General features: G+C 43.8%; 2 protein-coding genes across 3 annotated transcripts in view; both read left to right on the top strand.

Annotated features, from left to right (window-relative positions):
• Positions 1-23,693, top strand: part of LOC141218918 (uncharacterized) — a 78,123-nt gene that overhangs the window by 42,199 nt on the left and 12,231 nt on the right. The window lies entirely within an intron of this gene.
• On the top strand, positions 1,721-21,941 carry LOC141218895 (gastrula zinc finger protein XlCGF66.1-like). 2 transcript variants are annotated; one of them, XM_073665944.1, is made up of 4 exons: positions 1,721-2,017; positions 2,147-2,326; positions 2,410-2,533; positions 21,778-21,941. In XM_073665944.1, exons 1-4 carry the CDS (start codon positions 1,940-1,942, stop codon positions 21,897-21,899), a joined length of 504 nt encoding a protein of 167 aa, XP_073522045.1. In that variant the 5' UTR covers positions 1,721-1,939; the 3' UTR covers positions 21,900-21,941. The 2 variants fall into 2 exon arrangements, with proteins under 2 accessions (XP_073522045.1, XP_073522046.1); XM_073665945.1 differs by lacking the exons at positions 1,721-2,017; positions 2,147-2,326; positions 2,410-2,533 and adding exons at positions 21,158-21,480; positions 21,571-21,694.

Raw genomic sequence — 23,693 nt, 5'->3', positions numbered from 1 at the left:
ACAAAATTGTACTGATAATACTGCGTTTGATATGGAAGCCAGAGAAGTTTGTGACAGATTGGCAAAAAAATGTTATCTTGATTGGAATCTTATAAAATCATACAAAATGGCATCGAGCCTAGAACGTAAGGATCTTCCCAAAAATAAGGAGCGAAAAAAAGATTTGGGATGTGAAACTTCTCTACAACTTATAGTCCGCAGTATAACAAAGTGGTGTCCATTATAAAGAAATACATACAATGTTACACCAGGATCTGGGGCTTAATAATATTCTTACCAAGGATATTCGGTTTGTGGCTGTGGTACCACCCTGTCCCCCAGTCTTTTCCTGAGTGAAGACCATAGGCTTTCTGAATCTACTACCTGGTTAAACCTTAGTGGTTTTTTCAAATGCGGAGCGAGCCGCTGTAAAGCGTGTTCACACACAGTGACAAAGGATATGTTTACCTCACTGCATAATAATCGTATATACAAAATACATGACCTTATTAATTGCTGCACACTCTGGCTTATATACCTTGTTGAATGTATTACATGTAAGATCCAATACATTGGTTGTACTACCGGCCCTTTAAAACTACGGATTAGAGGACACATATCTGATGTGGTTAATCCTTTGGCCACAAATATTTCAGCAGCGTCAACACACTTCCGAACGTTCCATAAATGGGAAGTTTCAGCACTGAAATTTCAAGGCATAGAAAGAGTGTATAGACCTATCCGGGGGGGGAGACCATAGACGCAAACTGCTAAATAGGGAACCATATTGGATTTTTATGTTAGAAACCCGAGTACCCTTTGGATTGAATCTCAGGCAGGATCTAATGCTACAATATTAATGACAGTTTTGTTTACACCTTGGACATGGTATATCGCTAGTTTTTATATTCATTCTATATTTGAATCACAAATATTTTTGTTTTTTCTACATGTCAATGATATTAATTTTAGAGGGTAATAATGTGTCACTAACCTTTTTATTTCCCTTTTGTCTATGGTAATCATACTGACCTCAGAGACTAGTGAGCACATGATAACTATTATCTTTAATTACAACCTACCTTTATATGCTCACTAGTCCACAGTTCAGACAGACCATGATTAAGACTGCACGTCGAAACGCATAGGTCGAGACAGCTGTGATCCTTGTGTGCACTAAGACTTATTATGGTGGTAGCAGCATTTTTTAATGGCTCAATAAAAGCTATGTTTTATTTAAGTTTATAGCCTGATACACTGGATCATTCCTCTTATTTTCTGATTTTAATATCTGCTTTTTTTATGGAGTTTTTCTTGTAATATAGGAAAGCCTAAGGCCAGAAATAAACCCCATAAACACTGTACATGGAAACTTTGGTATCAAATAACTCCTGTCTTTGTGGTCTTACAAACAATCTTTTATAAATGCCTCAAACTTCTGAGTGTGAATCAGACCTGAGATCTAACGTGATAGAAAATGAAAGTCCGGTGAAGACGGGAAACATTCATATAGACGGCCTGTGGAGATGTAGTCAGTGACGGACTCTGGCCAAATACGTTTATAGAGCCATAGTTATTTCTCATGTCACGTGTAATGAATATCTCCTGCAGTATTGCTAATGCCGATTCCAGTGTCGGTAAATGAGACGAGAATTAGCAATAAGGAAGATGAGTCTATGAGAAAGGTATTCACTTGCTGACTCGAAGGAAGGAACTGCTTGTTGTCTGTGGCCTAAAACATATAGATTTTATTACTACAGTAGATGTAAAGAAGAAAGCTAAATACTGTAAAACTTAAATCTCCTCAAATGTTTCCCTTATTATCTCCAGTAATTGTATTATTACACAGGATTTTTATGACTTTACATCTGCTCAACTTCTCATTCAGGTCTCTACAATATCGGATCCTCTTAGTGAAGATCTTCTATATAAGAGAATTTTCCTTAATTACGCATCAAAGATGGATATGGACACAGACAAGATGGCGGAGATGATATTCCACCTCACCCTAGAGATCCTCTTCCGGCTTACTGGAGAGGTGAGAGATTCTGATGACGTCACATTACATCATTCTTATCTATGGGAATAACAGATGGACAGAACTGGAGAGGTGAGGACTCTGGAAATGTCTGTAGTGAGATTTATTAATGTGTCTCTCCATAATCAGGATTACACAGTAGTAAAGAAGACCTCTAGTGAGTGCTGTCAGGACCCTGTGTCTGAGGGATGGGGAAGACCCCTGAGCCCAATCATGGAGCTTCCACCTCACCCCCTGATACATGAGGACATCAATGACCAGAAGATCCTAGAACTCACCTACAAGATGATTGAGCTGCTGACTGGAGAGGTGACACTGCTGGGAATGCTGGGACATTTTATAGTAAAGCTATGAAGGGATCAGGGGGATGACTGTATCATTGTATGTGTCAGGTTCCTAGAAGATGTCAGGATGTCGCTGTCTATTTCTCCATGGAGGAGTGGGAGTATTTAGAAGGACACAAAGATCTGTACAAGGACATCATGATGGCGGTTCCCCAGCCCCTCACATCACCAGGTAATAGACAGGACTGAATACACACGGCCTATAATTATCTGTATGTAAAGAATGAATTCAGTCCCTGTATGCGTTTCCTCCAGATCTATCCAGTAAGAAGACAACACCAGAGAGATGTCCACATCCTCTTCTTCCACAGGACTGTAAACAAGAAGATCCCAATGTTCCTCAGGATCATCAGGTAGATGGAGAGAAGGTGTCATGAGATCTCCCCTATGATGTGTATACGGCTGTGAAGGTCTTGTGTTCGGTCTTGATTTATCCACCAGAATTATATGGTTTATACTTGTATAATGAGAATGGTGAAGATGGCTGGATTAGAGCTGATCGTTAGTGATGAGCGAGTGTAGTCGTTACTATTCGCTATACCCACGGATAGTACGGTATTCGGGTTGCTAGTTATATTGCGAGTATTTGTGTACTCGCTTCGCTATATTCGGATGTCCCGCCCTGCAGTTTTGGTGCCTCCTTTGCAGCCACTAAACATGCTGGGCTTCATAACCAATCACAGTAATGCCGCAGACATCTTGGTTGTGGCATTACTGTGATTGGCTGGCCACCCAGCTTCATAGGGTCTATTTAAACCCTGCTTCCGCCGCCATTTTGTGCACATTGTGTCTGGAGCCTGCATTCTATAAGCATAGGGAGAGATTGCTGAGCTGTTAGGGAGAGTGTTTAGGCCTTTTGATAAAACAAAAGCCCTTTTAAGGGCTACCTGCAATGTATACTAGTTCTGTGTTTAAAGGAGCTGCTCACTAGCTCCATAATACCACCAAAAAATAGCTCTTTTCAGAGCTGAAGGCACACAGCAAAGTCAGAGTACAAGGAGGGAGAGATTATGTGTTCTTCCAGTGTCAATTTTAAAACAGCTCTTGTCAGAGGCAAAGCAATATTTTCCAGCACACACAGAAGTAGCATTTTGTGCTGCCTTTTTTTTTAGCACCGGTCTATTTTCCCTGCTGTTTTAGGGGTCAGAGCCTACCTTCTGTCCATATTAGTCCACTTAAAAAAGCGTTCCCTACACAAAGCAGTAGTCCAAACATTTCCTACTGCCTGCTACAAAGCATGCACCAGGCCATTTTACCCACTATTTTGGCTGTGACAGCTAGCTTGGCTTGTGCCATCAACATCTGAAAATCTGTCAACAAAACCCAAAATGCCAAAAAAGCCTGTTATGGGACGTGGACGTGGTGTTTTCAGTGGTGCGCGAGAAGGCACTCTGTCTGTGTCAGGTTAGAAGAAGCTTGATGCATCCACTATGTTCTTGGAAAAATTTCCCGGTTTGGAACGTAAACGTGTGTGGAAGCCAGAAGAGCAAGAGCAGATTCTGTCATGGATAGCAGACAAGGCCTCTACACATTTGTCAAGTAGCAACAAATCTTCCACGACCACACAGTCTACTGTGGATACACAGAAGACAGGCCCATCCAGTCCTGAAGCTGGTTCTCCTTCCTCCAACCATTATCAGTCACAGGATACATATGACCCCAAACTTGGCCACTCCGAGGATCTGTTTGGTACGTATCCTTTGGTTGGCTCTGGACTATCACCGTGCAGCATTGAAGAGGGACAAGAGAAGGTGGCGTGCGTTGATGCTCAAATATTTGAGGACCTATGGCCAGAAGAAAGCCACTTGGCGGAACGTCATTTTTAGTCTCCAGAGGTGGAGGCTAATGATGAGACACAGTTGCTATCAAGTCAGCCTACAATGTCAACTGGGAAGGAGGATTAGATGGAAGACGAGGTAGTCGATGATGAGTCCACCGATCCGACCTGGACCGTTGGCATGCATAGCCTTGACAGCAGCACAGAGGAAGATGGATAAGTAGCACCAACACAGGCACCAAGGGGTCGTGATTTGCCCAGAGTGAGAACTGGGTCAACTGTTCCCAAGAGCACCCTTGCTGTGCGCCAAGTCAGGGCAAGGGGGCGTTCAGCTGCTGTGTGGAATTTTTTTTTCTGAAAGTCCTTCAGAGAAAAACATTGTAGTCTGTAGCATCTGCCATACCAAGTTGAGCAGAGGCCAGGGCAAAGGCAACCTACATACTCACTCACCATCCAAGGCTCAAGTTCGATGCTTGAAAACCTTCTATTCAGGAGACATAAATACAAAACAAAAATCTAGGGTGAGAAGACATCAGCCCACCACCAGGATATAGCAGTACTACCGGACTAAGGCACCCTGAAGGAAAAGCCCCTCCAGAGACGGGCCGCCCTCCGGGCACCCAGTCTTTCATACTCCAGAAAACGTACCTTCACCAGGTCACCTAGGATGTTCCTCCAAACTTCATCTACACTGAGGATTTTACTCTGCATCGAAACTAAGACTTGTGTGTTCCACGTGAAATACCTGGCCACTACACTTTCTATGAATGAAATGGTTCGGTCCCTTCTCCCAAGGTCTCCGAACGCTCCATAGGCCCACCCGGCATAGAACAGAGTAGCCAGCCACGGCCAACCAATGTTAACTCCCACCCTGTTGTACACCTCTGTATTAAAGGGACAATGAAGTATGAATTGATTCATGCTTTCCAGTATGTTAGCACAAGCCTCACGGGAGTAGCGCCAAGTCAAGTCCCAGTACTTCTTGGGGATCCTGCTAGAATTTAACAAACTCAACCCAACCTCCAGATCCTGACTTGGGCAGTCCTTGAGGACCAATGGACTCTGAAAATGAGAAGGCAAGACCCTCCTATCGAGGAGTTTCCTCGGGAGGGACCTCACCTCCCACATTCCCAGACCTTACCGGTGGATCATTTTCAGAACCAGGGTAACAAAAGCGGGGAGATGCCCATGCGGTGTGCGAAGATCCATCAATCTTCCCCCTGTCTCCCATTCCTGGAAGAAAGGCTGAAACCATCCTTTGCAGGATAATACCCACGGAGGAGCCCTCTCTTTCCAGAGGTTTGCCACGTTAACTTTCAAGAAGGTGTTCACTAGGAACACCACGGAGCTCACCATATCCAACCACCCTAGTCTCCTTGTGCGGTAAGTGACCTCCCGCTTGACTAGGTTCAGTCTATTCCCCCATAACATCTGGAAGAACAGACTGTAGACCCGTGTCCAAAGAGGCTCTGGCAAGACACAGATGCTGCCTAGGTAGATTATCAAGGGGAGCAGGAAAGCTTTGCACAGGCCAACCTTTTCCCTCAGGGTCAAAGACCAACCCTTCCATTGGTCCACTCTTTGGGCGACACCTTTTGATTCTGCCTTCCCAGTTTTTCATGGGGTAATCACCCTGGCTGAATTCGGTGCCCAGAACTTTGGCGTGTTCTTGGTGTTCGGGGAGGTTGTCCGGAAGATCAAACCCCGGTTCTCTGCCTCCCAGCCAGAGACTTTCACACTTATCCTGGTTGACCTTTGACCCGGATGCCTCAGAGTAGCGCTCCACTTCTGGCATCACCACTATTGCATCCTCTTGCGAAGAAACAAAGACGGTGACATCGTCCGCATAGGCCACCCCTCAGGATAGCCTCCGGCGCCGCCCTGCCCATCCGCACCCCTGCCAACGATCCACAATCGAACCTTCTGAGAATGGGATCAACTGCAAAGGCGTAAAGCAAAGGGCTAAGAGGACAGCCCTGACGGACACCAGATCCTACCCTGAAAGGTTGTCCAATCCACCCATTTACCAGAGGGAAAGTCTCAGCCTTTGCATACAAGGTCTTAAGCCAGTCCACAAACCCTCCAGGCAGACCATACCTCAAGAGTGGACCAGAGGTACTCATGGTTAACCCTATCAAAGGCTTTTGCCTGATCCAGGGTCAGCAAGAACCCCTTCCAAAGGCCTGCCCTGCCTTGCTCCATGGCCTCTTGGACAACAAGAACAGCAGTAAAAGTGCTACTGCCAGGAACGCAACAGTGCTGAGCCTTCGAAAGGAGCCGGGGTGCAAACTTCACCAGCCTGTTGAAAAGTATCTTAGCCAAAATCTTCCTGTTCACATTGAGAAGTGCTATGGGATGCCAATTATCAATGCGTGACGGATCCTCAGCCTTCGACAAAATGATCAAAGCTGACCTCCTTAATGATCTCGGCAGAGTGCCTGAGGAGAGACACTCATTAAACACCCGAGTCAAGAGAGGGACTAAATAGTCCCTAAAGGTCCTAAAGAACTCGGATGTTAAGCCATCCAGACCTGGTGACTTTTTGGGTCTAAGCCCATCAATCACCAGTCTCGTTTCCTCTTCAACTTTGAGTACTGCACACACCTCGTGAGCAGTGATCAGGTTATTATTAGCATAACCATCCCGCAGCTGTGTCTCTTGAAACAATCACTGCATAATCTCAGAGAGGAAGCTTTGAGTGCTCAGCATGTTGGTATGGAGCCAGATTTTCCAATGGGTGTTACTACCCAGCCCACTCAATATTCTGAGGCAACAATGGGTGATGAGGGGACTTGTAATGCTATAGAGGGGACACCCAACCCAAGCTTCATGTCTGTCCAGGCTGGATGGGCTGGAGAGGAGAACGAGGAGGTGGAGGAGAAGGCAAGTCAGCGTGAGGAGAGGATGGGTACTTTTGGGAACACAGAACATTTGCCTTTTTGCATCTTGGCCCACATGGCACAGTTCATGTGTAAGTGTCTGTGGCAAGACCCTCGCGTGATTCACATTTTATCCAACAACCTATACTGCTTGGCCACCTTTCTCGATCCACGGTACAAGGAGAAATTTCCTTCTTTCCTTTTGGAGTCACCAAAGAGTTTTACAATGGAATCGTTCAAGAGGGCCGTTGTAGATCAGTTGCTGAAAACGTCACCCTCAGACAATGCTGGTGGCAGAGGTACCAGCTCTTTTCTACACTAAGGGATAATGGGGAGAGACACGAACATCAGCTCCAATGGAGGTGGAGGAAAATGTGCACAAATTGGGCTATTTTCAGTAAACCAGCACAACAGCAAGGGCTATCTGTGCCTGTAATAATGCCAAGGAGGGATAAGTTGCAGAACATGGTCAAGGGTTACTTAAGTGACCATACGTGCGTCCTTTCTGACGCTTCAGTTCCCTTTAATTATTGGGTGTCTAAACTGAACACTTGGCCCAACCTCTCCTTATATGCCTTGGAGGTGCTGGCCTGCCTGGCTGCTAGTGTGGTGTCTGAGCGTGATTTCAGTTCCACTGGGGCAATCATCACTGGTAGGCGCACACGCCTCTCCACGGAAAATGCAGAGTGGATTTACTCTTGCTTAGGACAACCTCTCCTCCGAGCGGTCCTAGACGCTGGAGTTTCCTGGCTTCACCGGACAGGAACGGATCAGATGCTCCTTACTACCACAGTAAAAATAGCTCCCCTTGGCTCTGCGTGTTTCTTGGCGAGACTTGACCATCTTGGTCTGGTCGATCTGCATGGGTTCGGGCGAGCGTGCCCGGGGAGTTGCTGGTTGGGAGGCAGGTTTCTGGAAAACAGAAGCAAGATGAGGAAATCTTCTCTCCCGGGTAGTCTCCTTAGCTCATTCCAAGAAACTGATGTCAATCTGGGTAGCTTGTGACACCAGGTCATCCAGGGTGGTAGGAATGTCCTGGCCGGCTAGCTCGTCCTTGCTCCGTCCAGAAAGACCCTCCCAGAAGGTGGACACCAGGGCCTCGTTGTTCTAGGCAAGCTCAGATGCGAGGATACGGAACTGTATGGCATAGTGGCCCACGGTGAGACTCCCTTGGCGGAGACTGAGCAATGAGGAGGCAGTAGAAGTCCTTCGTCCTGGCTCATCGAAGACCTTCCGGAAGGCAGTGAGGAAAGCCGGAAGATCTGACACCAGGGGATCCCCTCTCTCCCATATAGGGTTTAGCCATGCCAATGCTTCCCCGGTGAGGTGAGACATGATGAATGCCACCTTGGCCCGGTCAGAGGGAAACTGATGTGCCAGGAGTTCAAAGTGCAGCGTGCACTGGTTCAGAAAACCCCGACATAAGGCGGGGTCACCCCCAAAACGAGGAGGCGCAGAGAGCCGGGGTCCAGAGCTGGATGCCATGGCACCAGTAGGCTGAGGCGCCGCCAGAGCGGGTGCCGCTCAGCTTGAGGCGGACACAGGTGGGACAGACAGCGTGTCCAGGCGGGAGTTGACAGACCACAGGTAGGTCAGGATGGTTTCCTGTTGGGATCTCTGACGAGAAACCTCCTGGTACAAGTCAGCAAGCGAAGGAGCCTGGGGGCCACCGGGTTCCATGGCCCGTGCAAACTGTTACGGATCCGAGTAGTGGAACCTCTGTGCTGCGGTGCAAGGAGGGGCGTGAGTAAGTATCAACTCTCACGGCGAGGTCGCACGGCGGCTCAGTGGAGGGAGGAACCGAGCAGAGGGACCAGGTGCCACTCTGGGACCGACCATGTATGAGCAGGTGACTCCCACGGGTCAGAAGGCAGGAACTGACCGGTACAGCGGATAAGCTTCGGCTGGCAGGCTGACGGGTGGTCCGGGTAGACAAGCAGGCTGATTAGGCAGATAGTCAGGCGAGTGTTCTGGGTAGGCAAGCTGGCGGCACAACAGGTAGCTGGCTGGTTCTTCTAGGTAAGCGGGCAGGCAGGCACGGCAGGTGCTTCCAGGTAAGCGTGCTGGCAGGTAACAGGCAGGTGCTTCCAGGTAAGCGGGCAGGCAGGCACGGCAGGTAACAGGCAGGTGCTTCCAGGTAAGCAGGCGGGCAGAGCCCATAGACAGACTGGCGGACTGGACTGTAGACAGACTGTCAGGCAGAAGAGAAGTCAGGCTAGCGGACTGAGCAGAAGATCAGACTGGCAAACAGGACTGACTTGCAGAGGACCTGGGGGCTGAAGCAAAGTAAGAATCACAAAGCAACAACCTTGCACGGGCACCTCCATATTGGAGGAGGTGCCTCTTATAGGGAAAGCCCTCCGGTGATTGGCCGGGGACTTTTTAGGACGGTGCGCGCGGCCCCTTTAAGAGGGAGGGAGCGCGCGCGCGCCCTAAGCACAGAGCCAGGGAAGCTGCGTGCACCAGCAGCAGCTGCAGGGAGGCCGGAAGACGCTGGAGCAGGATCGAGGCGGTAAGGGGGACGGCGTCTCTGCCTGGCAGGGGGGAGAGACGCCGATGCTACATGAGGGCGCTACAATATATGGGGGAACTACACTGTATGGGGGCACAATGTGTGGGCATTAAACTGACAGATTTGCAATTCTCCAGAAAAAGCCTGACGTGGATGTTACAAAATAGTCACTGCAGCCGTCTACAATGGGGTTACTTTTGGGGGTTTTCTGCTGTTCTGACACATTCAGGGCTCCGCAAATGTCGCCCGCAAACTATTCTAGCAAAATCTGTGCTCCAAAAGCCAAATAGCGCTCCTTCCTTCTCAGCCCTGACATGTGGCCTAAAAGACATATGGAGCTCACCGTGTTCGGAAGAAATTGTGCGATAAATTATGGGGTCCATTTTCACCTATTAACCCTTGTGTACCTGAAAATTTGCAGCAAATACTATAATTATATTTTTACCACTAAAATGTCATTTCCATGTTTCAGTGTTCTAAAATTCTGTGAGGCACCTATGACTTCAAAACACTCACTACACCCCTAGATTAATTCCTTAGGCAGTAAATTTTCAAATATGTGGTCACCTCAGGGGGTTTCTGCTGCTTTCGCATGTCAGGGGCTCTCCAAATGCGACGTGGCATTCACAATTTATTCCAGATAAATAGCACTCTTTCCTTTCCTAGCCCTGCCATGTCCCCAAACAGAAGTTTTTGACCACATATGCGGTATCATCGCGTTCGGAATAAATTATGTAACAAATTATGGGATCCATTTTCAACTATATTATCCATCGTGAAAATTACAGATTTGGGGCTAAAACAATATTTTCGTGAAAAAAAATAAAATTTTCCATATGACGACCTAATGTTATCAAATTATGTGTAGTATCTGTGTGTTCAAAATGCTCACTGTACCCATGGATAAAATCCTTGAGGGGTGTAGTTTCCAAAATGGGGTCACTTGTTGGGCTTTTCCACTGTTTAGGCACATCAGGGGCTCTCCAAACGCAAAATGACACCCGCAGACTATTCCATCAAAGTCTGCGTTCCAAAACGTCACTCCTTCCTTTCTGAGCCCTGCCATGCACCCAAACAATAGTTTTCCTCTATATAGGTAGTATCCGCGTACTCGAGAGATTGAACAACAAATTTTGGGCTTCAATTTCTTCTGTTACCCTTGTGAAAACAAAGAAATTTGGGGCTAAAATTACATTTTTGTTGAAATAGTTGAATTTTTTATCATCACTGCTCTACGCTCTGAACTTGGGGGTTCAATGTGATCATGTGATCACCACATATCTAGATACATTCCATGAGGGGTGTAGTTTCCAAAATGGGGGGACTTATAGGGGGGTTTCCACTATTTTTAGTCACATCAAGGGCTCTCCAAACCCAACATGGTGTCCGGTCTTATTTATAGCCATTTTTGCTTTCAAAAAGTCAAACAATGCTCCTTCCCTTCTGAACCCTGCCGTGCGCCTAAACAGTGGTTTTCCCCCACACATGGGATATCTGCATGCTCAGCAGAAATTGCACAACACATTTTGTGGTCCATTTTCTATTATTAGCCTTGTGAAAATAAAAAAAAAATTGGGTCTGAAGTAAAATTTATGTGAAAAAAGTTAAATGTTTATTTTTTCCTTCCACGTTGCTTCAGTTCCTGTGAAGCATGTGACATAACTCTGATTTAAGGGCATAAGAATTCAAAGTTTGAAAATTGCAAAATTTTCACCAAATTTCCATTTTTTTTACAAATAAATGTAAGTCATATCGAATAAATTTTACCACTATCGTGAAGTACAATATGTCACTAAAAACAATCTTTGAATTAGTAGGATCCGTTGAAGCGTTCCAGAGATATTGCCTCATAAAGTGACACTGGTCAGAATTGTAAAATTTGGCTTGGTCAATAAGGTCAAAATTGGCTCTAAGGGGTTAAACAACTCTCTTTAGTGCGATCATACAACATACAAGCCTCTGCTTGCTCAGATAGTACACAGCACTACAGTAGTACAGTGCATTATCACTGCTTGTCATGTAATACTAACGGCCCCATACACATGAGTTAAGTGTTGGCTGAACGGTCATTGGCAGACGGCTATCTCTCCTGACTCCCCCATACACACAAATATTCCAGCTTTCCTGTGATCTGTATGAGGGTCGCCTCCAGACTACTCTAGGGGAGGATTATCTACAGGAAGAACAAACTGATTAGCCTCTGAAATTCAAGATGCCAGATCCTACTCTGCCCTGACATTATCTGTCGGGAGGCCTCCAAATTCATTATATAGTCAACCAAACCCCCGAAATCAGTGCTTTCATTCAACCTTAGTCTAATGTGCTTATATTTGACCACATACATTAAATGGGTACTGCCAAATTACATAGACATCCAAAAAAGACAGAGCGTATGCAGTGCTGGCCAAAAGTATTAGCACCCCTGCAATTCTGTCAGATAATACTCCGTTTCTTCCTGAAAGTGATTGCAATCACAAATTCTTTGGTATTATTCTCTTCATTTAATTTGCTTGCAAGGAAAAAACACAAAAGAGAATGAAGCAAAAATCAAATCATTGATCATTTCACACAAAACTCCAAAAAAGGGCCGGACAAAAGCATTGGCACCCTCAGCCTAATACTTGGTTGCACAACCTTTAGCCAAAATAACTGCGAACAACCGCTTCCGGTAACCATCAATGAGTTTCTTACAATGCTCTGCTGGAATTGTAGACCATTCTTCTTTGGCAAACTGCTCCAGGTCCCTGATATTTGAAGGGTGCCTTCTCCAAACTGCCATTTTGAGATCTCTCCACAGGTGTTCTATGGGTTTTAGGTCTGGACTCATTGCTAGCCACCTTAGAAGTCTCCAGTGCTTTCTCTCAAACCATTTTATAGTGCTTTTGGAAGTGTGTTTTGGGTCATTGTCCTGCTGGAAGACCCATGACCTCTGAGGGAGACCCAGCTTTCTCACACTGGGCCCTACATTATGCTGCAAAATTTGTTGGTAGTCTTCAGACTTCATAATGCCATGCACACGGTCAAGCAGTCCAGTGCCAGAGGCAGCAAAGCAACCCCAAAACATCAGGGAACCTCCGCCATGTTTGACTGTAGGGACCGTGTTCTTTTCTTTGAATGCCTCTTTTTTTTTTTTCCTGTATACTCTATGTTGATGCTTTTTCCCAAAAAGCTCTACTTTTGTCTCATCTGACCAGAGAACATTCTTCCAAAACGTTTTAGGCTTTCTCAGGTAAGTTTTGGCAAACTCCAGCCTGGCTTTTTTATGTCTCGGGGTAAGAAATGGGGTCTTCCTGGGTATCCTACCATACAGTCCCTTTTCATTCAGATTTCGACGGATAGTACGGGTTGACACTGTTGTACCCTCGGACTGCAGGGCAGCTTGAACTTGTTTGGATGTTAGTCGAGGTTCTTTATCCACCATCCGCACAATCTTGCGTTGAAATCTCTCGTCAATTTTTCTTTTCCGTCCACATCTAGGGAGGTTAGCCACAGCGCCATGGGCTTTAAACTTCTTGATGACACTGCGCACGGAAGACACAGGAACATTCAGGTCTTTGGAGATGGACTTGTAGCCTTGACATTGCTCATGCTTCCTCACAAGTTAGTTTCTCAAGTCCTCAGACAGTCCTTTGGTCTTCTTTCTTTTCTCCATGCTCAATGTGGTACACACAAGGACACAGGACAGAGGTTGAGTCAACTTTAATCCATGTTAACTGGCTGCAAGTGTGATTTAGTTATTACCAACACCTGTTAAGTGCCACAGGTAAGTTACAGATGCTGTTAATTACACGAATTAGAGAAGCATCACATGATTTTTCAAAGGGTGCCAATACTTTTGTCCACCCCCTTTTTTAGGTTTGGTGTGGAATTATATCCAATTTGGCTTTAGGACAATTCTTTTTGTTTTTTTTTTCATTGAAGACAAATTAAATGAAGAGAATAATACCAAAGAATTTGTGATTGCAATCATTTTCAGGAAGAAACTGAGTATTATCTGACCGAATTGCAGGGGTGCCAATACTTTTGGCCAGCACTGTATAAACCCAATAGAGTAAAACGTAAATTTTTATTAATAGAATTTTACAAAGACAAAAATATATTAAAATTCAAGAGGAGGGGATACAAGACAGAGTGACACCTCACCCAGTATAAATTAGAAATGGTACCCCTGTGTATGTCACAATTACAAAAATTTATGTGATATAAAAATAATAAAAAATTATATTGTAGCCACCAAGTGGATAGTATATAACATGTGGTTCTATTACAACATACTCCTAGTGCAATGAAATATATAAAAATTAATCAGACCCACAATGGTACCAGTTCAATAGATCATGCACTACTAGAGTAGTTTAAGTAACAAAAAATCAGAATTAAATCTATAAGGAATATGTATATATTAATAAGTAAATGCTTATAATACAGCGTATAAATAAATGCATAAACTGCCTTGCGTGCAATAGACATACCAGCTAAAAAGCTGAAGGGGTTAAAAGAACTACCATATAAAAATATAAGAGCATAGATACATGTATAGGATTAGTACCTAGGATAGTTGCAGCCACTGGCTAGGCGGAAGCCCCCACGCGCGTTTTGCACCTGCTTCTTCCTGTGGGCGTGTGTTTTAGTCTAATGTGTTTGGAGTCGTGTTAATAGACTTTTGTATATTGCAGGCCCAGACACCATTATTAGGCATTTAAGTATCGTAGTAACTAGGCAGCCCCATACTATTGAGTACTTTGGGAGGAGGAGCGGCATTGAGCTGAACTCTGTCAAACATTCTTAGATGCCATGTTTGCATTTGACAGCAGCAAGTGGTTAGACTGCCAGGGTTGGTGTAGCAGCCGTACCTGTGCCATCCCTGCGGTGTACATCTGTTCTGGTGCTCAAAAGACTTAATTTCTTTTAAAACAAATGTTTAACATGTGTCTTGTGCTTTTTGCATGTTTTTTTCTTATTACAAGAATTGGAAATGTATGTGAAAACGAGATGATACCAAGGGGATTAAGGCTAAAAAAAATGGCCACAGCCCTGTATGATGAGACAGATTGTTCATTGAAGTTGATGGGTTAATCCTGAAACATGAGGAGCTGGAACTTACTTTTTATTTCTGTTTTTGTATCCAATCCTCATTGTAAAAATTTGTGCACAACGAGGATTTCACTAGCCATAATGACAAACTGAAAGCTAATTTAGCGAAGATGGAAGATTTTATTATGAACATCCACAAAATACATCTACTAGCATGGCAAAAAACGGAGGAAGGGGGGCCACAAACACAAGTGGAAACATATATACCACCCGGAACAGAAACCACCTTTATTAGAGCTACTGATTTGGAATTTGTCCAGTTTTGTGTTATCAGAGGAACAATTATCACTTTTAGCGAAAGGCCTAAGTTTTGCCCCTACCAATGATTTTGATGTATTTAGAGCAATTTTGGATGTTAATAGACTGGCGCGGAAATGTCATTGTGATAGCTCTGATAATGATGATGAAAATATTAGGCTATGTGCCCACGATGCAGAAATGCTCAGGATTTTTTCCTGAGCGTTTCTGCATCTCCCTGGCAGAAAAAAACGCATGCGGATTGCAAAAGTGGATTGTACATGCGGATTGTTCATGCGTTTTTCCTGCCAGGGACATGCGGAAATGAAGCGTACTTCACATGCATTTCCGCATGCGGATTGACAAGCTCTTTCCTGGCGATTTTAACATCACTTGGAAAGTGCTTGACAACTAGGTCACACTATATAAATCCTTGCAAACAGCATGGATTTATATAGTGTGACCTTTAGAATGGTTAAAAATAAAAAAATAAACCTATACTTGCCTTCCGATGGCACGGGGTGTGTAGCTGCGCTCGTTCCTGGCTGCCGGCACATCGCGATTCCCTGTACTGAAAGACCTGCCGTCACATGACTGTGATGTCAGCGCAGGTCCTACAGTCCAACACGATCTGTCGGCAAAGGGGAAGGAGCGTAGCGCGGGCCCCCATAAGGTAAATATAATTTTTATTTTTTATTTTATTCTTTTTTTTTTACAGTTTCTATGGTAGCTGGGTGTGGAGGAGACTCTCCTCTCCTCTCCTCTACACCCGGGTACCATACGCACATTAGAACGTGCCAATTACGCAAATACAGATGCAGTCTTGTGGAATTGGCGCGTTCTAATGCACGTCAATGGCGGCGAAAACGCAGCGCTTCCGCAAAATAATTGGTAGGGCTGCGTTTTTTTCCACACTGATAATCCGCAGCGGAAATTTCCGCAGCATGTGCACAGCACATGCGGATTATCATTGGGGAACATTGATGCCCTTCTACCATGCGTTTTTAATGCGTTTCCGCAGCTGCAAAAACGCTGCGGAAATGCATTAAAAACGCATCGTGGGCACACAGCCTTACTGATGTTGCAACAGTTAATTCTGATATTACTCCTAACAAATCTTTTTCAGAACAAAAGGTGTTATTACAATTGAAATCATTGGAGAGGGAATCTATGAAGTCTGATTCCTCTCTGAATAGTCTGTTTCATAGGGGAAATCCATCCTTTAATCCACTTCAATCATGTTCCATGGTTTTAGACCAGTTCAGGATCTTATTGAAAAGGATTTGGTTTCTCTAAACAAATGAAATCACTCATAATGGAAATAAAAATAACAATCTAACTAGAAAAGAAAAAATTGCCCTGAGGGAACTCAAAACTAATATGAATTTGACAGTGCGACAAGCAGACAAGTGGGGCACAATAGTGATATTAAATTCTATTAGCTCAAGCTCAATTTGATTGATTGAAGAAACAAGAAACACTGATGTGTATTTGGAACTAACCAGAGACCCCACCAATGATTTCAATATGGAATTATATAGATTACTACAAGAAGGTTTGAGTACAGGAGCCTTGGATAAAAAAACTGGCGGAACAGCTTTATGTGGAACAACCTTTCATACCTATATATCATTAATTTCCTAAGATCCACAAAAACATATTTCCACCACCACTCAGACCAATAGTAGCGGGCTTAGGTTCTACGGGACTCGGGAGAGAGACTGGGTGTGTGGATAGATTTCTATCTTCAACCACTAGTGCAAGAAATTCCCAGCTACATTAGGGACTCTAAATTTGTGGCTACTGTATTTGAACATTTTTTTATAGCAAGAAAATTGGCTATCATGCGATGTTATACACACGTGGTCAAAATTGTTAGTACCCCTCGTTTAATGAAAGAAAACCCACAATGGTCACAGAAATAACTTGAATTTGACAAAAGTAATAATAAATTGAAAATCTATGAAAATGAAGCCTGGAGGCCTGGACAGAAATGATGGTACCTCTGAAAATATTGTGACAAAAGAGACATGTTAAATTAAGTTGTGTCCACTAATTAGCATCACAGGTGTCTACAATCTTGTAATCAGTCAGTGGGCCTGTATATAGGGCTACAGATACTCACTGTGCTGTTTGGTGACATGCTGTGCACCACACTCAACATGGACTAGAGGAAGCAAAGGAAAGAGTTGACAAGCAAAGGAAAATTGATGACAAATCAAAGAGACTGATTATACAAATGGTAACAAAAGAGCCCAGGATAACTTTTAAAAAGAGATTAAAGGTGAACTTCAAACTCAAAGAACATCAGTGTCAGATCGGACCATCCGTCGTTGTTTTATCCAAAGTGGACTTCATGGGAGACGACCAAGGAGAACACCATTGTTGAAAAAAAAATCATAAAAAAGCCAGACTGGAATTTGCCAAACTACATGTTGACAAGTCACAAAGCTTCTGGGAGAATGTCCTATGGACAGATGAGACAAAAATGGAAGTTTTTGGCAAGGCACATCAGCTCTATGTTCACAGATGTAAAAATGAAGCATATCAAGAAAAGAACACTGTCCCTACTGTGAAACATGTAGGAGGCTCTGTTATGTTCTGGGGCTGCTTTGCTGCATCTGGCACAGGGTGTCTTTAATCTGTGCAGGGTACAATGAAATCTCAAGACTATGAAAAATATTTAGATTTGAGAGTACTCAGTGGTTGATACCATCTTTTCAGTTGGCCATTAAAAGGTAACAAATTGCAAGCTTTCGAGACTACTCCGGTCTCTTCATCAGGCATATTATACCACAAAATCTGAAAAGTCACATATTTATACACAATAAGACATACAAAAAATGCAATAGGTAAGACAGGTGATGAAAAGCAGAGTTATTATGGAAGATATAAACAGTTCTGGCTATAAATATTTTAGCAGTTAATAGATAAGGAGTGTGAAGGTTTTATTGTCCTGTGACTAGGTCCAGTGTAGTGATGGCCTCACTTTCAGATCAGCAATGAATGTGTCGCATGGATTTATGTCTTTCTACATCAACTAAGGAATTTGCTCCTCAGACTTGTGAGGTCATCGCTACACTGGACCTAGTCACAGGACAATAAAACCTTCACCCTCCTTATCTATTAACTGCTAACATATTTATAGCCAGAACTGTTTATCTCTTCCATAATAACTATGCTTTTCATCACCTGCCTTACCTATTGCATTTTTTGTATGTCTTATTGTGTATAAATATGTGACTTTTCAGATTTTGTGGTATACTATGCCTGATGAAGAGACCCGAGTAGTCTCAAAAGCTTGCAATTTGTTACCATCTTTTCAGTTAGCCATTAAAAGGTATCAACCATTGAGGACTCTCAAATCTAAATATTTTTCTATCTACTGGCCAACACGGTACAAGAATATATATTTTCCCTATATCAAGACTATGAAGGGATTTTAGAGAGAAATGTGCTGCCCAGTGTCAGAAAGCTTGTTCTCAGTTGCAAGTCATCGGTCTTGCAACAGGATAATGACCCATATCACACAGCTAAAAACACCCAGGAATGGCTAAGAGGAAAACAGTGGACTATTCTGAAGTGGCCTTCTATGAGCCCTGACCTTAATCCTATTGCGCATCTTTGGAAAGAACTGAAACATGCTGCCTGGAAAAGGCAACCTTCAAACATGAGACAACTGGAGCAGTTTGCTCATAAGGAGTGGCCAAAATACCTGTCGAGAGGTGCAGGAGTCTCATTGACAGTTACAGGAATCGTTTGATTGCAGTGATTGCCTCAAAAGGTTGTTCAACAAAATATTAAGTTAAGAAGAACCATCATTTCTGTCCAGGCCTATTTCATCAGTTTATTTTTTTTAAAATTCTGTGGAAACAGTGTTGAAAAGAAAATCCTGACTTTAATTTGTTCATTTTCAGAGAGTTTTAATTTATTACTTTTGTCAGATTCAAGGTATTTCTGTGACAATTGTGGGTTTTTCTTTCATTAACCCCTTCATGACCAGTCCATAAGGTCATGTGAGTGCTTATTTTTTGGGGGACGAGTTTTACTTTTAAACGTCATTACTAGTTTGACCCTATCGTGTACTGGAAAACGGGGAAAAAAATTCCAAGTGCGGTGAAATTGCAAAAAAATGCAATTCCACTGTTGTTTTTTTTCTTTCCACGTTCATTGAGTGCTAAAACTGACCTGCCATTATTATTCCCCAGGTCATTATGAGTTCGTAGACACCAAACATGTACAGGTTCTTTTTTATTTAAGTGGTGAAAAAAAAATTCCAGAAAAAAATGGCGCAATTTTCCGAGACCCTCAGCGTCTCCATTTTTTGGGGATCTGGGGCCGGGCGAGGGCTTATTTTTTGCCTGATGTTTTTATTGATACCATTTTGGGGTAAATCCGATGTTTTGATCGCCCATAATTGCATTTTATTGCAATGTTGCGGCGACCAAAAAAATGTAATTCTGGCATTTGGAATTTTTTTCTTGTTACGCCATTTACTGATCGGATTAATTATTTTTTTGGTAACTTCTGAACGGGCGATACCAAATATGTGTGTGGGGGGGTTATCTTGTATTTTATTTTGTATGGGGCAAAAGGGGGGTGATTTAAAGTTTTATATTTTTTACATTTTTTAATATTTTTAAAAACATTTTTTTCACACTTTTTGCTTGCTTCTATAGTCTCCATAGGAGACTAGAAGCAGCCACTGTCTGATTGCCTTTGCTACATAGAGGCGATGAGCAGATCACCTCTATGTAGCAGAAATGCTCCTGTGCTATTAGCGCTGACCACTAGGTGGCGCCCATAGCAATCTTTTCATGACAACCACTGGGGTCTGCTGCAGATCCCGGATTGCCATGCCCACCCATCAGTGACCCGCGATCACATGACGGGGTCACCTATGGGCGGGGTAAGTGGCACACTTCCGGTGCGGCCCTCTTCAATGCTGCTGTCAGAGATTGACAGCGGCATTTAAGTGGTTAACAGCCGTGGGTGGATCGCGATTCCACCCGAGGCTGTTGCGGGCACATGTCAGCTGTAAGAATCAGCTGAAATGTGCCCGGTTCAGTGCGAGCTCAGCGCCGAAGCCTGTGCTGAACCGGGGGTGATGGCCTGGGGCGTACTAATATGCTCCAGGCCAGTAAAGGGTTAAACGAGGGGTATTAACAATTTTGACCACATGTGTACCTCTATATTCAACCACACAGTGTAGCATTAACTAGCCTGAGCTATCACTTGGATACCTATAGCACGTATACAGTAGAAATAAAAGATTTCATTATCATGTCAGATAAATTTCTTCTGGATCATAATTATTTCCGCTTTGACAATATATATATATATTTTTTTTTTACAAAGGAGGGGAGTAAGTATGGGCAGCAAATTTTCATAGTCATTGGATTAATGTCCAAATGGGAGGAGCAATACATTTACCATGAGAGCAATATTTACAGACCAAAAAATCATATGGTACGGTCGATTTATCGACGACCTCCTCCTGATGTTGGGTGGCACACAGGAGGAGGCGTTGAAATTTGCAGAAAATCTCAACAACAATGATTTCAATTTGAGATTCACACTTTGTTTTGAAACCCCATAAAACACTGTACATGGAAATTGTGGTATCAAATAACTCCTGTCTTTGTGGTCTTACAAACAAGCTTTTATAAATGCCTCAAACTTCTAAGTGTGAATCAGACCTGAGATCTAACGTGATAGAGGATGACAGTCCGGTGAAGACGGGAAACATATAGACGGCCGGTGGTGATGTAGTCAGTGACGGACTCTAGCCAAATACGTTTATAGAGCCGTAGTGGAAGATGAAGATTTCGTCTTCATCATAAAGTAGTTATTTCTCATGTCACGTGTAATGAATATCTCCTGCAGTATTGCTAATGCCGATTCCAGTGTCTGTAAATGAGATGAGAATTAGCTTTATGGAAGATGAGTCTATGAGAAAGGTATTCACTGGCAGATTCTGAGGAAGAAACTGCTTGTTGTCTGTGGCCTAAAATATATAGGTTTTATTACTAGATGTAAAGAAGAAAACTAAATACTGTAAAACCTAAATCTCCTCAAATGTTTCCCTTATTATCTCCAGTAATTGTATTATTACACAAGATTTTTATGATGTTACATCGGCTCATCATCTTCTCATTCAGGTCTCTACAATATCAGATCCTCTCAGTGAAGATCTTCTATATAAGAGAATTTTCCTGAATTACGCATCAAAGATGGATATGGACACAGACAAGATGGTGGAGAGGATATTACACCTCACCCTAGAGATCCTCTTCCGGCTTACTGGAGAGGTGAGAGATTCTGATGACGTCACATTACATCATTCTTATCTATGGGAATAACAGATGGACAGAACTGGAGAGGTGAGGACTCTGGAAATGTCTGTAGTGAGATGTATTAATGTGTCTCTCCATAACCAGGATTACACAGTAGTGAAGAAGACCTCTAGTGAGCGCTGTCAGGACCCTGTGTCTGAGGGATGTGGAAGACCCCTGAGCCTAATCACGGGGCCTCCACCTCACCCCCTGATACATGAGGACATCAATGACCAGAAGATCCTAGATCTCACCTACAAGATGATTGAGCTGCTGACTGGAGAGGTGACACTGCTAGGAATGAGGAATGCTGGGACATTTTAAAGTAAAGCTATGAAGGGATTGGAGGGATAACTCTATCATTGTATGTGTCAGGTTCCTATAAGGTGTCAGGATGTCGCTGTCTATTTCTCCATGGAGGAGTGGGAGTATTTAGAAGGACACAAAGATCTGTATAAGGACGTTATGATGGAGGTTCCCCAGCCCCTCACATCACCAGGTAACAGACAGGACTGAATACACACGACCTATAATTATCTGTATGTAAAGAATTAATTCAGTCCCTGTATGTGCTTCCTTTAGATCTATCCAGTAAGAGGACAACACCAGAGAGATGTCCCCGTCCTCTTCTTCCACAGGACTGTAAACAAGAAGCCCCCAATATTCCTCAGGATCATCAGGTAGATGGAGAGAAGGTGTCATGAGATCTCTCCTGTGATGTGTAGACGACTGTGAAGGTCTTGTGTTCGGTCTTATTTTATCCACTAGAATTATATGGTTTATACTTGTATAATGAGAATGGTGGCGATGGCAGGATTAGAGCTGATCATTAGTGATGAGTGAGTGTATCGTTGCCATTCGCTATTCGCACGGATAGTACGGTATTCGGGTTTCTCATTATATTGCTAGTATTTGTGTACTCGCTTCGCTATATTCGAATGTCCCGCCCTGCAGTTTTGGCGCCTCCTTTGCAGCCACTAAACATGCTGGGCTTCATAACCAATCACAGTAATGCCGCAGACATCTTGATTGTGGCATTACTGTGATTGGCTGGCCGCCCAGCAACATAGGGTCTATTTAAGCCCTGCCGCCGCCATTTTGTGCACATTGGATCTGGAGCCTGCATTCTATAAGCATAGGAAGAGATCGCTGAGCTGCTAGGGAGAGTGTTTAGGCCTCTTGATAAAACAAAAGCCCTTTTAAGGGCTACCTGCAATGTAAACTAGTTCTGTGTTTAAAGGAGCCGCTCACTAGCTCCATAATACCTTCAAAAAAATAGCTCTTTTCAGAGCTGAAGGCACACAACGAAGTCAGAGTACAAGGAGGGAGAGATTGTGTATTAGGTAGGGAGTGTATTAGGTAGTGTTCTTCCAGCGTCCATATTAAAACAGCTCTTGTCAGAGGAAAGCAATATTTTTCCAGTACACACAGAAGTAGCTTTTTGTGCTGCCTTTCTTTTTTTTTTTTTTTTTTTTACCACCGGTCTATTTTTCCTGCTGTTTTAGGGGTCAGAGCCTGCCTTCTGTCCATATTGGTCCACTTAAAAAAGTGTTTTGTGCCCTACACTAAGCAGTAGTCCAAACATTTCCTACTGCCTGCTACAAAGCACGCACCAGGCCATTTTAACCACTATTTTGGCTGTGACAGCTAGCTTGACTTGTGCCATCAACATCTGAAAATCTGTCAACAAAGCCCAAAATGCCAAAAAAGACTGTTGTTAAGGGACGTGTCAGTGGTGCGCAAGAAGGCACTCAGTCTGTGTCAGGTCAGAAGAATCTTGATGCATCCACTATGTTCCTGGAAAAATTTCCCTGTCTGGAACGTAAACGTGTGTGGAAGCCAGAAGAGCGAGAGCAGATTCTGTCTTGGATAGAAGACAAGGCCTCTACGCATTTGTCAAGCAGCAACAAATCTTCCACGACCACACAGTCTACTGTGGATACACAGAAGGCTGGCCCATCCAATCCTGAAGCTGGTTCTCCTTCCTCCAACAATTTTCAGTCACAGGAGACATATGACCCCAAGCTTGGCCACTCTGAGGATCTGTTTAGTACGTATCCTTTGGTTGGCTCTGGACTATCACTGTGCAGCATTGAAGAGGGACAAGAGGAGTTGGCGTGCGTTTATGCTTATGTATTTGAGGACCTATGGCCAGAAGAAAGACTCTTGGCGGAACATCATTTTTTTTCTCCAGAGGTGGAGGCTGATGATGATGAGACACAGTTGCTGTCAGGTCAGCCTACAATGTCAACTGGGAAGGAGGATGAGATGGAAGACGAGGTAGTCGATTAGGAGTCCACTGATCCGACCTGGACCGTTGGCATGCATAGCCATGACAGCAACACAGAGGAAGATGGATATGTAGCACCAAAACAGGCACCAAGGAGTTGTGGTTTGCCCAGAGTGAGAACTGGGTCAACTGTTCCCAAGAGCACCGCCGCTGTGCGCCAAGTCAGGGCGAGGGGGCGTTCAGCTGCTGTGTGGAATTTTTTTTTCTG

This window comes from Phyllobates terribilis, unplaced genomic scaffold (assembly GCF_046119375.1).
Source record: "Phyllobates terribilis strain yellow unplaced genomic scaffold, ASM4611937v1 Scaffold_251__1_contigs__length_2838608, whole genome shotgun sequence".
In the NCBI taxonomy this organism is placed as follows: Eukaryota; Metazoa; Chordata; class Amphibia; order Anura; family Dendrobatidae; genus Phyllobates; species Phyllobates terribilis.
This window is presented reverse-complemented; position numbering and strand designations above follow the sequence as displayed.

Excerpts from the sequence above, each read along its gene's own strand:
- LOC141218895 (XM_073665944.1), top strand. The coding sequence starts at position 1,940 with ATGGATATGGACACAGACAAGATGGCGGAGATGATATTCCACCTCACC. Across the intron at positions 2,018-2,146 it reads TCTTCCGGCTTACTGGAGAG|GATTACACAGTAGTAAAGAA; the intron begins GTGAGAGATTCT and ends CTCCATAATCAG. Across the intron at positions 2,534-21,777 it reads CCAGCCCCTCACATCACCAG|ATCTATCCAGTAAGAGGACA; the intron begins GTAATAGACAGG and ends TGCTTCCTTTAG.